Source organism: Cynocephalus volans, chromosome 10 (genome assembly GCF_027409185.1).
Source record: "Cynocephalus volans isolate mCynVol1 chromosome 10, mCynVol1.pri, whole genome shotgun sequence".
NCBI classification, from domain to species: domain Eukaryota; kingdom Metazoa; phylum Chordata; class Mammalia; order Dermoptera; family Cynocephalidae; genus Cynocephalus; species Cynocephalus volans.
This window is the reverse complement of record NC_084469.1, coordinates 119,253,593-119,271,482: the sequence shown is the minus strand read 5'-3', so window position 1 is coordinate 119,271,482 and position 17,890 is coordinate 119,253,593. Positions and strand designations below refer to the sequence as shown.

At 43.7% G+C, this 17,890-nt stretch overlaps 1 protein-coding gene across 1 annotated transcript in view; it reads left to right on the top strand.

The window, feature by feature from the left end:
* Positions 1-17,890, top strand: part of HSD17B2 (hydroxysteroid 17-beta dehydrogenase 2) — a 60,659-nt gene that overhangs the window by 16,281 nt on the left and 26,488 nt on the right. Inside the window, exon 2 of the mRNA XM_063110094.1 lies at positions 15,181-15,393. Within this exon, the coding sequence (XP_062966164.1) occupies positions 15,181-15,393 (213 nt within the window). The remainder of the gene's footprint in view (positions 1-15,180; positions 15,394-17,890) is intronic.

Below are 17,890 nucleotides of genomic sequence, written 5' to 3'. Positions count from 1 at the left end.
CCACCCTTCTCTGGGATAGCTGTTCAATTGCTACTCCCTCCAAGCTGCCCACCCTGACCTGCATATGGAACATGGCATACCCCCGAGTCATCAAGCTATTTCTTAGCACTCATTACCATGTGACATCATAGGTGTCTGTTTACTGAACATGTCCCATCTCCCTCTACAATGTAAGCTCCACGGGACAGGGACTTAAATGGTTTTGTGTACTGCGGTACCCCCATGATCTAGAAGAGTGCATGGCACATAGTAGTTTCTTAATAAAGAGCTGTTGGAAGAATGGGTTAATGAATAAATGAATGATTATTGGATGATAGACAGAAACACATGGGATGTCATAAGCTGGACATGTGGGAGAGGATGGAGATATCAGCCCAGCTGGAATAGAAGGGAGGCCCTGAGGTTGGGAAATAAAGAAAGCTTGACTGGGTGTGGGCAAACCATAAAGGTTATTGAAATCCAGGCAAGGGCTTTGTCCATTACCAATCAGCAAGTAGGAGTCAGAGTAGGTTCATGAGCAGAGGCGGATGTGGTAACGATGGTTGAGAAATGAGAAGGCTGGATCCAGCTAGAAAATAACAGTTTTCCAGCTGTGAGTAGAGATGGTAAGTAGCTTTCCTCTCTTGTGCCACCTCTGATTGGTTAGGAGTATTGGGCTGAGTAGGTTCTAAGAGAGACAGTGCTTTGATAAAACAATGTCCATGGTGGCATGAGAGAATTTGGTGGCATGAGAGGGCTTGGTGGCATGTGCACCAAGGTTTTGCCATCTCTGTTGTGAGAAACTAGGTCAATGGCAGTGATTATTAATGAAGCAGAAAATAGAGAATTTCTGTAAGCCACAGATCTCTTGGGTTTCTGGGCAGTACTTTAGTCACATTTGGCAAGTATCATCTTATACCATTATATGTTAGAAGCAGCCAAGTGAGTTTTTGGCCACGTGTTAGCAAGAATGACATCCTATCAGTCAAGGAAGCACCTTTCCTGTGCAAAAGGGACATTAGTAAGGCTGCCCTTTGTAGATAAAACTACAGATAATGATAGAGAGGAGGAACTAAGCCACCTTGGGAAAATGAAGCAATTTGTGTAAATCTCTGGGTGGTTTTCCCTTCTTTGTGTTATGTTAATCTTAAGTAAATTTACCTTTTATGTAGTAGTGCTCTTTTTTTTTTTTTTTTTCTAAATGTAGTTGCTTAACATGGTTTTTACAAGGGTTACTTTGCTTGTAACCTTTCTTGTAAAATATATGGGTGGAGCCTTTAAAAAAAATTCACTAACCAAGCCACATCAAAACACAGGAGCAAAAAAGCCAGTCACAAAGAGGACTGATGTATACTTCCATTTATTTAAAGTAAAAATCAGCCCAAACCAGTCTAGGATGTTAGAAGTCGGAACAGTGGTAATCTACAAGGGGGGCATGGCTGGAAGGAGTAATATTCTGTTTATTGATCTGGGTGCTGGTTACATGAGTGGATCCACTCTGAACATTCAGCAAGCTGTACACATGTGTTCTAGGCACTTTTCCATATGTACTTTAAAAAGTTCACGGAAAGATTCATGTTATCTTTTAAAGCTATTTTCCCACAAACTTTTTGAAGTAGCTTCGTATATTTACTTAATAAAAAGTTTAAAAATAACTAAGGCAGTTTCTCTATAATGTACATAGCAGATAGGTAGTCTAAAAAGTGCTATTGCCTAAGTAATTCTATCAGGTGAAATACACCCTAGTTATTCATTTACAAAGGTTGACTATATTCAGATAGAACACGGTAGACAGGAAAAAGGAACAAACAAATGAACACGTGCTTTAGAATCTTACAGATTGTAGGATCAAACAGCACCTCCCCTCTTGCTAGTTGGGTGATTCTGGAAACTTTTTATGTTCTTTCTGAAGATTTGTTTCCTCATCTGTAAAATGGGGAAAAACATACATTTTCACAGGAGCCAACTGAAAGAGATCCAAATGGCCAAAGCTGGAATAATTTGAGCAATAAAATAAAGTAGTATTGGATTACAGCCCAAAGTATAAATTAAATATCCATGAGTTCATACTGATATAAACAAGCAACTGAGTAAATCAATAAGTGAGGGAGAAGAGACAAATCTGCCATCTGGAATTCCAAATAACTTACATAGATACTTCACCCTAACGCAGGTGGAATATAACTACTCATTCGAGTGTGGGCTGCCCACAGACTTCCTCCCGAAGCATACCGTGTACAAAGGGGGTGGGGGTGGGGGGAAGAGTAACTGTGCAATGGAGAAACCTGACAAACACTCCTCCGTCCAGGTGACCAGGGCCAACAACAACAGTCATAAGTCATATTGATAATATGGACCCTGAAGATGGTTTGACTTAACAAATGTTTGGCTTCATAATGGTGCAAGAGCGATGTGCATTCAGTAGAAACTGTACTTTCAGTATCTGCACAACCATTCTGTTTCTCACTTTCAGTACAGCATTCAATAAATTACACGAGATATTCAACACTTTATTTTAAAATAGGCTTTGTGTTACATGACGCTGCCCAACTGTAAGCTAATGTGTTCTGAGCACATTTAAGGTGGACTGGGCTGAGCTATGACGTTCTGTTGGTTGGGTGTGTTAAATGCATTTTCAACTAGCAATATTTTCAACTTATATTGATTTTATCAGGATGTAACCTCATTGTAAGTCAAAGGACATCTGAATAAACATAAGGCTCTCAAACTTTTTGAACCTAGTCCCTTTAGAATGGCAAAAGTCATTAGGGCCCACCTACTCCATCCATGCCCACATCAGCTTTTGGTTGGTTCACAAGTGCCCTAAGAACACTGCAAAATTTTCAGGGTGCCCAGATCTCAGCAGAATGCTGAATTAGAGTCATCTGTACACTCCCCTTTCCTTTGTAAATATAAAATTTGGGAACCTTTTAGTAAGTTAGGTACACATAAAAAATGAATGAATGAATGTGGTCATTAAAAAGAAAGGATCTGTACTTTTTAAAAAATCTTTTTGAGGCTAATCAGTGCATCGTTGGCTATACTTTGAGAATTTAATTTATTAACAAAACTTATTGAATACCTATAGCATGTTAATAAGCACCGTGGTAACATAGAAGTACTGATTCCTGAATATTTAACAATTGGCTCTCCAGAGCCTGGGCATGAGATCCAACATACCCCTGGAAGCACAGGAGCTTGAGGAAACATGCTTGTTCTACTGTGGGTGCAGTGATCTCTCACTGTAGTCTTGTTTGCATTTCCCTAATGGCTAGTGATGTGAACATCTTTTTATGTGCTTATCTGCCACTCACACAAACAATCCTATTAGAAAGCGGGCAAAGAACATGAAGAGACATTTCACTGTGATATCATCATCATTTTTGATGCTCAAATTCTTCCATCTGTGGCCAGAAGGAGGCTCTTCAAGTAGGCACCTGTTCTTTTGATTTGACCTCAGTAGTCCTTGACAGCTTCCTTGCTTTCTAGAACAATAAGGTGTCTCAGGCTCTGCTTAACCCAGCATTTAAAATTAGCTGTTTCTTGAAGGGGCCCTGGTTCCTTTTTGATGAAAAGGTGCTAGTGACCACAAAATAGACATTTAGAGTGCTCACTGCTATTGGACTGTCATTGCTTTAGATGTTCCAGGAGATAGATCGATGGAATATTTGAGGAAAAGAGGAAAGAGAAAAATAAATCATGAATTCATATTGATACTTTCAATTCAAATTTAAGATTTTACTTAAATTCTTCAATTTTAGACTTACACCTCTTTCCCTTTTTTGCTGAAAATCTTGGTTCCTAATGACACTAACATAATACTTTATTTACATGTGATATGTATGTATATGATATGTATGTACATGTGATAATTCAATATAATAACAATAAGAATAATAATATTCATAATACTAATAGGCTAATAAATGAAATTTAAATTTTTTGTCAGTCTTCATGATTCTAGCTAATGAATGCAAAAAAATAAAATATGAAAGTCATCATTTTTTAAAATCCCACATGAAATAACGAATGTAGGTGACAATCATTAATGTAAAAGGATGAAAGGCTGTTGGGGAACTTTGTAATAGACAGTTGGGTTGACAGAATCTGAACATGCTGGTTAATCAAAATTACTAAAAATGGGACACCAGACCCAGCCTTGGGTCTCCTGATGTAGGGCAGCAGGAGGGACCCAGCACCACCTCTGAGGCAGCCTTGCCCCTCCCCTCAATGCACTCAAATCTAACCAACCTCCAGACCCAATTTTATAGGAAATATAGGGAACAGAGGAATAGTTTAAACAGCACAAGGAAGCAATTCACCCAAATTGGGTGAATATGGGATGGGGGATACTCTAAAGGACAAATGTCCCAGTTTCTTCAACAAATAAACAGCATGGAACAAGGGTAAACAGAATTTTACAGAATAAAAGAGGCTTAAAGACATAAAAGTCAAATGTGGTGTGTGGACCTGGCTTGTGTCGTGAGTCAAATCAACTGTAAGAAGACATGTTTGAAATAAGCTGGGAAATTTAAACACATTCTGAGTGTCAGATGATTTTAAACACATTCTGAGTGTTAGATGATTTTAAACACATTCTGAGTGTTAGATGATTTTAAAGAACCGTTTATAGTGATATTACAGTTATATTTAAAAAGTCCTTATCTGTTAGTGGTGTTTACTGACATAGTTACAGATTTACAGGTGACATGATATTAAGTACGGGATTTGCTTTAAAATACTCAGAAAAAAGAGAAAAAGTGTGTGGGGAGGAAATGAATAAACAAAATGTTTATAATTCTTACAGCTAGAAGATGGATACATCATTCATTACACAATTCTCTGTTTGTTTGTAGAAAATAGTTTTTAAAAGTTAAAAGGTTAAGGATGTTGAAAGGGATGTGACTGAGCATTCCAGGCAGGGAGTCCGATGTGAGCAGAGATGTGGGTAAGACAACACAAAGGAAATTCTGGGTATGGCTGTGGGTGGCATTTGATGCAGGTGGAAGATAGTGGGAGATAACTCTGGAATTGTGGATTAGAATCAGATTGTACAGCCTTTGATGCTGGGTTTAAGAAATTGAATTTTATTCTGTGGTTGATGGGAGCCGCCGAGCAAAGGAATGGTCGGCTCAGAGACACTGCAGGGATGCAGAGCCAGGCACCGTGGGCTAGGCAGGTGGCCGGGCAGGAGTGGGCTCAGGGAAGAGGAAGAGTGAGTCCAGGAAGCCGGGATAGGGAAATAACACTAAGGTATGAGAAAGCTGATAGTACCTGGACTATGATTCTTTCATTGAATCAGCTGGTTGTTTTGTCACTTGACAAATAATTACTGAGCAACTACAATGTGCTCAGCACTGTTTTAGGCATGGGGGACAGAACAGTGGCTCCGACTGCCTGATAAAGTTCATACCCTCATGGAGGTGACCTTCTCTTTGCTGCCCATGTTCTTTTCCAATGAGTGTTCCCTTAAGGAAGGACTATGAGCTGTTTGTAGACATAGACTGTGACCCAGAGTTCCTAAAACTTTTCTATATGTAACATTCCTCAGTATCGTAATTATTAACTCAATGTCCATCTTCCCCCTAGACCAGGGTTTCTCAATCTTGGCAGTATTGACATCTGGGGCTGGAGAATTCTCTGGTGGGGGCTGCTCTACGCACTGGAAAATATTGAATAGCATCCCTGGCCTCCCCCCACTACATGCCAGTGTGCTCCCAGTGATGTGACAATCAAAAATGTTTCTAGACATTGCCAAATATCCTCTGGAGGACAAAAGTGCCCCTGGCTGAGAATTCCTGCCCTACGTCAACAGTGCTCAATCTGACTGCACTTTGAGATCACTTGGAGAGATTTAAAAACTGTTATCTGTGAGTACTGACCCCATCCCAGACCTGTTAAATGAGACTGTCTGGGGGTAGGGCCTGGGCATTGACATTTTTTAGATTCTACTGGGACTCAGGATTGAGCATCTCTGCTCTCGGCAGTAAACTCCACGAAGTCAGGTTGTGTTTCTCTTTTATGTGTGCTATTGCTAGGACCTAACACAGTGATCCCTGATGAATGAATGAATGAATGAATGAATGAATGAACCAAAGAGGGTGAAGAGAGGCAGGAAGAAGTGTCAGAAGTTAAAAGTGGCCTTTAGGGCAAACCAGAGTACTACCTTAGCTTGTTACCATGGACATCAGCTGTTGGATGGGCTTTCCTTGTTTTTCTTTCTTTGTGGGGAGGGAAACTAAGAGATTAAAGAAAAATTCCCTGGGTTTCTGCAAAGATGCCCTGAGAAGAAATAGGGCTGGAAAGTCATGGCCAAGTCCCCTAAGTACCATCATGGAGTTTTTCTACCCTTGTCTAGATGCATAAGTCATCTCTTTCTAATGACCTCTTGTCTTGACTGGGAGTTTCTGAAATTCTGGATATCTCAGCTCACCACACATCACACCCATCAGCATCAGTTTCAGGGATGTCAGTATGGAGAGTCATGTCCGTGTTTCGTAAGTGGTTTGTGATGAGGCACACTGCTCTGTGTATACCCTTGACTGAGGTCATATGAAAATACGAACAATTATGATGTTGATTTCTGCTGTACCTGAGAATGTGTATCCCCAGCTTGGTGGAAATCTCGTGGCAGGCTGAGCTGAGGTGGCTTTTTTGCCATAAGGTGCAGAAAAGGAAATATGGAGACAAATGCCAAAAGTCTTGGGATGGAAGGTGTGGGTCCTGAATGGATAGGGGGACTGTGAGAAAAAAGACGTTGGTCCTGGGTGACTGGACGAGGGGCCGCACTTAGGAAAACAAGGAGTTCCAGAAGGTGATGCCATTGGGGGTAATCAGTGAAGAATTCCTTCTAATGGGGGGTGGGCAGCAGGTGGATTTGAGGAGAAGCATCAGGACTGGACTGTCTTCTGGGAACAGTCACTTGCACAAACCCAGCTGGGCCTCTTTGGTCAGCTGCTTACTTTGCGGCAAGGCTTAGAGTCATTTCCTCATGCACTGAGAACACATCCCTCACCCTTTCCCTTCTGGAGGAGCAGCTCTATGGAGTTTGCGCTGCTGCACGAATGATGGGCATCCATCCTCTGTGAAGGGAGCTGGCACCAGCGAAGGGACCCTTGACCAGCAGAAGTGCCCATCTTTGGTCCCCACTTTGTGCATGCCGCCCCCACCCTGGCCGGGTGCTCATGGAGGCAGGTATCCTAGCAGGGAAAGAATGTGCTTTAGGAAGAGCAAATCTGAGCTAGAGGGCTGACTTTAGCATATGCTGCTGTGCAGCCTTGAACAAGTGTTTAATCCATTGGCATCCCAGTTGCCCATTTTCACATAGGAATAACAAGAGTATGGGAGAACCATTCATAAAGGTTGTGCTCCAGGAAAAATGCATTTGTTTCCATGGTCAAAAATGCATTTTGACCCCTGGCATGAAAGACCTAGCTATTTCGCAGGGCCTCACCATCCAGTGGTTCCTACCCTTTGAGAGTGCTGAGGGCAAAAGAGGCGCGATGCCCAGGGCTTGCTCTTCCTGGATTGAGATCTCAGAGAAGTCCTAATGCACTAGAGTTTTATGTTATCTATCTACCATTTTTGTATGTGTTAACCTATTTTATGGGAAACAGGCAGTGTCAACATGAGGGTGGCAATCCAATGATTGCCTATGTCTTGAACAAAAGAGAGGGCAAAGTCCTTTCCCCATGAGTTTGTCACAGCCCTCCAACCAGATAAACAACTCTTGACCCAGATGACTTTTGTAAGAGGGACAATGTATGTGAGAAGTCTCGGGCTCAAAGGTCTTCAGGGACAGATGGGTCACATTTGTGACTCGTGCCACTGATGGAAATGTGTGTGCACACTGTTGAGCAGTGAGTCTTGTTCCCAACTGAGAGCACATGTCCCATCAGAGGGGCAGCCATTGGGACCCCCAGCCTCAGCTCATGGATCACTCAAAGGAATGCAGACCTGAAGTTGGCCCTTCCCCTGGTTAATCAAGAGAAATGGTGGATATGGATTTTCAGGTGAAATCTCCTGATTCTGAGTTTTAGTCCCAATATTTACAAAGTATATTGCATAGGCCAAGTGTGACACATATTCAGACCATGTCCTCTTATGGATGCATAGTAGATTCTCAATGTGTGTCTGTCCATCCCACTGTTAGAGGTGGACTTCCACTAGGGGAAAGGCTTTGGTGCCTCTGCAGATGCTGACCCCATGAGTAGCTCCACTGAAATTGCTGTTGGTAGAAGATGTCATTAGCAAAGGGGGTGCTCAGAGGAACTTTGGGGACAGGATGGGGAGAGATGTGACCCCTGGCAGAGAGCAGAGCCATAGTCCTTGGCTGATTCATCACTGTAGTTAGAATAGGTGAACTGAAGAGAACTGAATGGAAAACCTTTTGGTTCCAGAAACTAGAAGTAGCAATGAAAGGAGTAGCATGGGTTAAAAAGAGATAAAAATGCCACTTTCTTAATAAACACCTGAATAGAATTCACTATGTGCCAGGCCCTGTTCCAATTATTTTACTATATCAAATCATTTAATTCTTCTCACAGCCCTAAGAGGCAGGTTCTAGTATTATCCCCATTTTATAGATGAGGAAACTGAGGCACAGAGAGGTTAAGTGACTGGCCAAAGTCACACAGCTGGTAAGTGGCAGGCTGCGATTTGGACCCAGGTATCCCGCCTCCAGAATCCACACTCTCACCATGTCTCTTGGCTGCACTTTAACAGAAAAATTTTGCCTAGCAATGAACAATTATGATTTTGAAGACTGTAAAAATATGTAAAAGTGGTTTATATCATATTAATTTAAAAATTAGTTGTCAAATTATATGTGTGCTATAACTCTGTCAGAGAATAATGCATAGAAAGACTAGATGTACAAAACATGAAAATTATGAATGTTATGCTAGATTGGTTATGGATAATGCCTTCTTTTATTGATCTCATTGTTTACCATGAAGTTTTATTACTTGCGTGATGTTTTAATAATGACTAGAAACCATTTACAGGTTTGCAAACTCTTCCCCCTCTTCTTTCTCTCTGACTGTAGCTTACAAAGAACTCTGCTGGTGTCTAAGAGCACATGCATCCCATCAGCCAGTACTGTATTTACAGGGTGGGTGTGTTTCATTCAAGGGACCCAGCCTGAGGAACTCCCAAACTCACAACTTGCCTAAGACTTGACCCAGGAATGATGGGGTGTGCTTCTGTTTACCAGCTAATATTGCATTCCCATGTGGCAATAGCATAAATACAATTTGAAACGATACAATTCTTATGTCGTTTTAAAATTCAGGATGATTCACATTGTTTCCATTTTGCACATAAATTGAGACTTTATTAATGTTTGGAATTAAGTGCTGTTTCAAATTCACTCCATTCTTGCACTAATAGGACTCTAGTGCTCATTGCTTGCTCCAAGTTGATAGGTTTCCAGGGCTACTAGAGATAGAATGTTCTTAAAGGGCTTAGCTTAAAACCAACCCCAGCATCTCCCCTACTCTGTGTTGGGGTAGGCACGCCATGCAGCAAACATTTGTCAAGCACTTACCGAGTCAGGTACCCTCAACATCGGCAACAGGGACTTCAGTCTCTGTTCTCAAGGCACTCACATTCCAGTGACTTCTTAACTGCCAGTTCATTCAACACCTGCTTTTTATTGACCATTTACTATGTGCTAAGCCCTGTGGTCTGGAGGATTTGAATATTTTATACCCCAGATGTTTATATCCCAAGCCCTGCCTGGATCCACACTACCTGTGCTCTGTCCTTGCTGAGTGACTTAACCTGTCCATGCCTCAGTTTCCCACACCATAAACTGGCAATAGTAACATTACTTGCCTACCAGGGTGGTTGGGAGGATTAAATGAGTGAATCATGAGAGACTGGCTGGACCTTGGTAAACATGCAGTGCATACTAGGTATGATTATTTTAGAAGCTGCTGTTGGGTAATTCTTATGAAACCCTTTTGCCTTTGGATAAAGGCCCCAGCCTTATCTCTGGATTTCTGGTACGCACAAGGGTTACCCTGTCTCAACAGGGAGTGGACTCTTAGCTACATACTTTCCTAAGGCTCTGTGACCCCTACACAGACTTCATAGGCACCAGGGCTAGCACAGCGTGATCTCTAACATCATAAGTCACAGATGATGTCAGGATTAGAGCCACTTACAACCTGTTGGGCTTTGTGCAAAATGCTCTGTCTTGTTGACTTTCCAGGTCAGCCTGGGAGGGGGGTACAATTAGAATCCCACTTTCCATGTGAGGAAGTGGAGGCTCCACACAGTTCTATGAAACTTTTCCCAAGGCTCATAAGTGGAAAAGACAGAATCAGGCAGTCTGAGCGTTAACCAAGATGTTTGGCTGACTGTCATTAGAGGCAAACTCTTCATCTACCAATATCCCACATGTAAAGGCCTGAAAATCAAATGGCACAGTTTTATTAAAAAAACAAAAAACCAAAAAACACAAAAACACTAACGCAGAAATTACTTGGAATAGGCACTGTAAATATTAACTGATATAGGTCCCATTATTAAGACCATTATACAGAAAAGGAAGCTGAGACACAGAGAGCTTAAATAACCTCTCCCAGTTTGCACAGGTGGGAATAATGGGGTAGGACTCACACCCAGGCCTCTATGCTACGCTGCCTCTCAGGTAAGCACATGCAGATGCCTCCCTGGACTTTGGTTTTATTATATAACTCACTGCTAAATAAGAACAAACGTGGATTTAGTTAGGAGAGACTTTATTCAAAAGGATTATTGCAGGGGTGGGTGGAGTTTGGGGAAGGGACTATTGCAATTGTGGAATGCTCTAACCATGCAGTCTGCAAGTATCTCAAGGATTAGGCAAAAAGCATTTTGCTTTCACAGGGAGGAGGAAACAAGGCAGGAGAGAACTGGGTGGTGGGGGTGAGTTCTCAGTAGTGGCATGATCAGACAGCAGGTGAGGGCTGATCAGGAGGGGCTGCACAGTGGGGTTGTTTGCTGGCTGAGGGTGGGCCAGGGCCTGGGGCAAGGAGAGAATCTATACCAAAGTTAAGTTAACAAATACTTTGTTCTGATCGATCAGTGGGGACAAGCAGATCAGCTAATCATTTACGAGGTAAAGAAGGAGCACTTGGAGACTCTGAGTCTGGCTTTGTCTTAGGTGATCACAGGGGCGTCTTGAGTCTCATGGAAGTCATATGGGGAAGGTGGGTACCTTACAGTGAGCCATTTCCCAGAACACAAAGGGTGGGACGATTTTTTACTCTTTGCTGTTTTCCAGGATCACAAGGCTTGGGTAAAGTTCACCATTTCTGTGACTTGGTTTATATCTATCACCTCCTATGTGCCAGGCTCTTCCTAGAGAGTCAGATCCTGGATTTGCAAAGCTGGCCAAAGACACTACCTTCAAAAATGGCTGCGACGTTATTCTCTACTTGGGGAAAATGGGGTCAAGATCAAAGGATCTTCTCCTTGCTCTCAGCCCTTTATCTGCCACGCTGGCATCTTTCACTCAGTACATTGTTTTCAAGGTTTCTCTAGGTCACAGCATGTATTGAAACTTCATTCCTTTCTATTGCTCAATACTGTCTCATTGTGTGAATCGATCATGTTGTCCATCCACTCACCAGCAGATGGACATTTGATTAGTTTTCTTATTCCTTTTTTGGTTGTTATGAGTAATGCTGCTAGGAACATTTGTGTACAGGTTTTTGTGTGGACATGTGCTTTCATTCCTCTTGGATACATACCTAGGAGAGAAATTGCTAGGTCATCTGGTGACACCATTTTTAACCTTTTGGGGAACATCCAGAAAAGCAGCAGTTACTAGTTTAAGTGTTTATAATGAGTGAAAAAGGTGGATTTTAGGCAAGACACTCAAACTAATTTGAGAAAGAAGGGGGCTTATTATGGGGCTGTTGGGTGTCTTAGGCATGTGTGAGGAGGAGAGCACTTGAGGTTCACCAGAAACTGGGATGCCATCATGAGCCAGGACGACTGGTCTCCACTGCCATGGATGCCATCTGGTTTGAGGCTCGGCTCTTTGTGGCTTTACTTTATTACTCTTCTAGGATTTAGCCTAGATCTCCATGCAAAGGATGAAAGACAGCCAATTGCTCCCTAGTTAGCTCTTGAGTTTAATGTCCTGGGACAAACAGTAATGAAGATTGCCTGGCGTCTTGCAGCCACAGTTCCACATTTCTGGGAGGGAAAAGCTGGTTGACCCTGGTTCAATCGGCCACATCAAGGGGTGGGATCATGCAGGACAATTGTTACCTTAAGGCCTCCTGTGGGGAAGGGGCAGCTCTTAGCATCATGGGTGGGGGCATGCATGCAACAGCACTGAACACACCAGAATGTTTGTGGGATGTGAGGCCAGAAGAAGGACTGGAAAGTGCAGAATCCAGGTTCCTCACCTGGACTTGGGCAGCAGGTGTTGGACTCCAAGTTTGGGTGCAGGTGACTGTTTGTGTGATTTCGCGGTCAGCAGACCCACATGGGTGAATGACCCTTTGTCACCTGCCATGGCTCTCCAGGGAGCAGCAGGTACCCTAGCTGAGTGTGTATGTGCCAGGGCCACGGCCTTCACCTCTGCACTGCAGAAGGTTCTCTCTGCATAAAGGAAACATGAACTGGGAACTTTGAACTCTATGGCCCCAATACGTCCAGCTTATTAAGACAATAGTAAGACAGACGCACAAAGTCTGGTGTGTCACAGAATGGGAGGGGCCCTCCATGAAAGTCCTGGCCTCAACCTGCAGAGTGTTCATAATCAGGTGCCAGGGACACTTTTCACTGCAACTTTGTTCTAAGTTAGATATTTTCAGGTTGATTCATATCTTTCCTTGTGGACCACACAGGATCATTCTGGGGCTGGCTTCCCCTTATCCTCCTTGGCTTCTCTCGTTTTCACTTACCTCATCTGGAAAATGGGAATGATGATCTCTACTGTAGAAATTTGGGGGATAATTTTACAATAAGACAGACTTAACTACCAGTTACATTTAGGAGTTTCCAGGGAAAGTCTGCACAGCACCGTGTCCACTGTCTGGTGAACTTGCCACCGTCTAGTATCTGGCCTCAGCACTGTAGACCAGGGAGTTGGATTTGTCCAGCAGCTGGTCAAGTTTTTCCAGGCAAATCCCCTTTTACTGGGCTCACAAAACCATTATACACATTTATTATTACATACCAGAACCAGAATCCCAATGTATTAATTTGCAACATGGAAGGTGTCTGTCACATGGCCCAGACACATGTGCCTGCCTCCGTCAGTACTGTCTCCTCTTCTGGCCAGGCCTGGGTCGGAAACCTTGTACACACGGGGTGCTAGTTCCTGGGCATCGATGCATGAAAAAGGAGGAGAGGGAGCAAAGGTCAAATGAAATCAATTACGGAAGCCTGATACGGTCATCTCATAATATGGGCGTCAGAAGGACAGGAGGGCCCATAACACTGTAGCTCTTTCTTGGGCAGTGTTTGCAGATGCCAGCTGTGCTGGACTTTCTCTCACACCCTTTTCTGCACATACAGAGATGGCCGATCTGCATTCTAATCAGCATGGCCTTTAAACGAAATTACACAAGAAAAATAAGTACTTTCTTGTAGCAAGAATAGAAAACATGAAACAAAACCCCCTCCATTCTGCCTCTCCTCCTGGGGGGGAGCCACTGTTACCATGTTGGTGTCTCTCCTTCCAGATCCCTTTTTTACATTTCCATACACAGGGAGGTACAGAATTAGCATTAAATTTGATTCTATTAATAAGTGGTATCTGCAACTTGCTTTATTTTGCTTAACAAATTATCCTGGAGCAATATCTCTGTCCATGTATATAGTTCTATGCCATCTTTTAAAATTGCTGTGTCACTTTTCGTTATATGTACCATAATTTGTGTAACAGTCCTCCTATTCAGGGACATTTCAGTTAATTTCTTCTTACACTTTTATGTACAGTGCTGTAAAGAACATCATGTATGTGTCTCAGTATATGGGTTTCTCTAGGATAGATACTGAGACTTTTTGGGTCAAACGATATGCACATTTAAAGTGGTGGTAGAGTTTAGTTGTCCACACTTTATTAACAATGTATGTAAATGCCCATCCTGTCTTTGAGGACAGTAGCCCTGTGGTCAGATTCCAGGTGTTCTCGTTAACTTGGAAGTCAGACATCTTTTCACACTGATCTTTGAGTTGATTTTCAGTGTGCACTCTGATTCTCCTATTTTCCTGTCTTTCGGGGGGAAACCTGACTATAGCCCCTGACTACTGACAAGAAAGAGCCCTCACTGAGTACAGGAAAGGTCACATGACACAGCCGATGTGAAATGATTTCTCATTGTGAAAACCGGAGAGACGTGTTAACTGTTATAAAGTTATTATGGTGTGATTCAAAGGGCAGTTTTATGTCTGTGCTGTCTTCAACTCCCAAACTTCAGATAGCTATGTTTTGTACTTGTGGGCATAAAACGTTTCTTCCAGGGTCCACAGTATCTTCCCAACTGGGTTGGGCAAAATCCCATCTCAAATTCTGAGAGGTCTGACACATAACGTGTGTTTCACATATTATATCGTCCTCTGCTTTCCAGAAGCAGGGTGCTGAGGGCTTTCTATCTGATTTCTGTTATCACAATTTCTAGGGTTGATGTCTAGTCAATGGCTTGGGGTGGGGCGTGGGTGGAGAAAAAGAGCAGGGGAGGTGAGACGTGCAGGTGGCTAGAAACCCTTCCTCTTTTATAATCCAGAAGGAACTGGCTGTGTGGGCAGCCCCTGCCCTGTGTCTCCAAAAAGCAAAAACAAATCCAAAGTATTACTGTGTAATGAATGTTTGAATGTACGGTTTATAGAGTAGAGGTCACATCCAACACTACACAATAGAGATTAATAAAAAATCTTATTAAATGTCTTGGTTTTTCCTCCCAAGTTCTTTGGCCACCAGCCCCTCCCATCCCACCCCACCCCAGGGCCTTTTTCCTTCTACCTGTGCCTCCAGCCTCACCCCCTCAATTCTACCCTCTTCTCTTTCGTTATCTGGAGAAATGTGCCGGTCTCGGCTTCTCCATCCATTTCCCCTAGCAAAGAAACTTCCTCAGGGCCCCCTCTCCTCACAGAACGTGACAACCATAAACGAAAGACAATGCTTTCCTTATTAAATAATTTCTCCTGTCGCTCTGGTTTGAGCTCACTCTGTATTGCCTTGACCCTTTGCAGGTAGTGATTCCGGGATTGGCCATGCTTTGTCCAAGTATCTGGACACACTGGGCTTCACAGTATTCGCCGGAGTTTTGAATGAAAAGGGCTCAGGAGCGGAGGAGTTGCGAAGAACCTGCTCCGAGCGCCTGTCGGTGCTCCAGCTGGACATCACCAACCCGGAGCAGATTAAAGCCGCTTACAGCAAAGTTGTAGACAAGCTGCAGGACAGAGGTACCACCTTCAGCCACCAGCACCCTCTGTGGCCGTCACCCTCCTCATCGACAGCCAGCTCTCGTTCAAGCCCTGGGTGACCATGGTGACCTCCTCCCCTCTGACCACTGACTGCACCTGAGGACACTTGTCCTGACCCCCTACCACATGCTGGGGCCCCTACAGACATGAGGATGTTAGGAATGACTCAGATGTGGGTCCTGTCCTGACAGATCTTACAGGATTCCCTGTCCTGTTCCTTCCAACATCTTCTCCCCATCCTCTCATCATTACTTTCCTCTCCACAATACTAAGATGTGTTAGATTTCCCCAGCTTGGGGAAAAATGACATTGTGGTCACTGTCCTCCCTTAACCACTGCCCTTTCTCTTGTCCCTCCTTTGTGGCCGTATTAGTTTCTGTTGCTTATAACAAAATACCTGGAACCGGGTAATTTGTAAGAAAACAAAATTTATTGCTTATATTTTCGGAGGCTGGGAAGTCCAAAGTCCAGGGAACACATCTGGTGAAGGCCTTCCTTGGTGGTGGCTTCAGTGACACAGAGTGTCACATTGTGAGATGGTGGAGCAGAGAGAGAGCTCCTTGAGCATTCTCCTTTTAAAGCCCTCAGAACCACGCCCATGACCACTGTTAATCAATCAATTTATTACTCAGAGAATGGATCAATCCATTCACTAGGCACAGTCCTCACAGTCCAATCACCTCTTCAAGGCCCCACCTCTCAATTACTATCGTAGGATTTCCCACCATCTTTACACCGTCATAGTGGGGACTAAGTTTTGCGGGGGGACATCAATCCACAGCAGAGGCCAAGCCCTTTGGAACCCTGTTGCCCTCTGTTTTCACTTCACCTCCAGTTCGACGTTGGCTCTCACCATGTCTCCCTAACTGGTCTGGAAAGCTCATTGGTATCATCCTGAAGACCAAGCTCTGAACCTCTCTCCAGTATTTAAACATGTTGATCATGCTCTTCTCCTTGGCTTTGGGGTTCCCAGGCCCCTATTGCCCTCCTAGCTCTCTGATCATTCTTCCTGCTTCTCCTGGATGAGCCTCTTCCTCTGTCTTCCCCACAAATGTGAATGCTTCTGAGGGCTTCATCCCCGAACTTCCCACTCCATGTTCCTGGGCCATACTGTTCTCTTCCTGTACCTGGGGTTCTCAGTCTTGCTGCATGTTAGAGTCACCTGGGGAGTGTTTAAAACTACCCATGCTCGGGCCCAGGATGGGCTATGTAACTTGGTGGACCCAATGCAAAATGGAATTTGGGGCTCCTCATTTAAAAAATGATTAGGAATTTAAGGTGTTGACATCAGAGAATTCAACCAAGCAAGGGACCTTTCGGAAGCGGCAGGCCCTGTGTGACTGCATGGATCCTAAATCTTGCCTGGGTGCCCTTACCCAAAGATCCAATTAAATCTGTATCCCTAGAAGGGGATCCTAGGCATCAGTAGTTTTCAAACTTCTCAGGTGGTAGTAATGTTAGGTCAGGGCTGAGAAACACCAATTGATGTCAATAACTTCTACATCTCCATTACCAACCTAATCCTTCTTCTTGATGTCTGGACCTACATATTTAAAATTGTCTCCCAGACGTTTCCACTTATATCCCAGAGGCTCAACCTCAACCTGTCAAAACCTGCCCTCATTGTCCTTTTCCTCTGCTGCTGCTGGTCTGCAAATCAGTTTGCTCATGTGCATTCCATGGCTCAGACACTAGCACTGTGTTTGAAACCCCCAGCCCTGGTCCCTGCGTCCTGTTGGCCCCAAGTCCTGTCGATTCTAGCTCCTACATATTATCGTCCAGCCCCTTCTCACCATCTCCTGGCAGCTGTGGCTCAGCGCAGGCCTGCATCACCTCCCTCCTGGGTCACTGCAGATGCCTCTCTGCACCCGACTGTTGTTCCCCATTACTTTCTGAATAGAGAGTAACCTTCACAACATGCCCATCTCACAAGATGACCCATCTCCTAAAGCCTCTTTGACAGGCAGAGCCTCTATGTGTTGGGTTCCTCCCACCAGCCAGAACAGAAAGTGCTACTTTGCACCTCTGCATATCTAGCTTCCTCTCTCTGGAATCTTCCTCTCCCTTTCAGTCCCTTTTGGGACCCTTGCCTTTGTCCAGCTGCACTCTACTCCCACGGGAGACGCAGCTCACACATGACATCTCTTGCATGACTTTCCTGGCAACTCAGGTTGCATTATTCCCCTCCTCTTCTGGACAAGCACTCGTTATGCCTTGCATGTATCTGTATTACTGCACTATTGAAAATATCTGTGCATCTCCCACTCCTTACCTCTAGCTTCTTTGAGAACAAGAACCATGTATCCATCAGGATTCTTTCAGATGCAAGTGACATAACCCAATTCAAAATTGCTAAAGCAAAAGGGAACATATTTGCTTATATAATTGAAAAGACCTGTTGGCTTCAGACATGGCTGGATCCAGGCACTTAAGCAATGTCATTAGGACTCCATCTCTGTTTCTTAGCTCTGCTTTC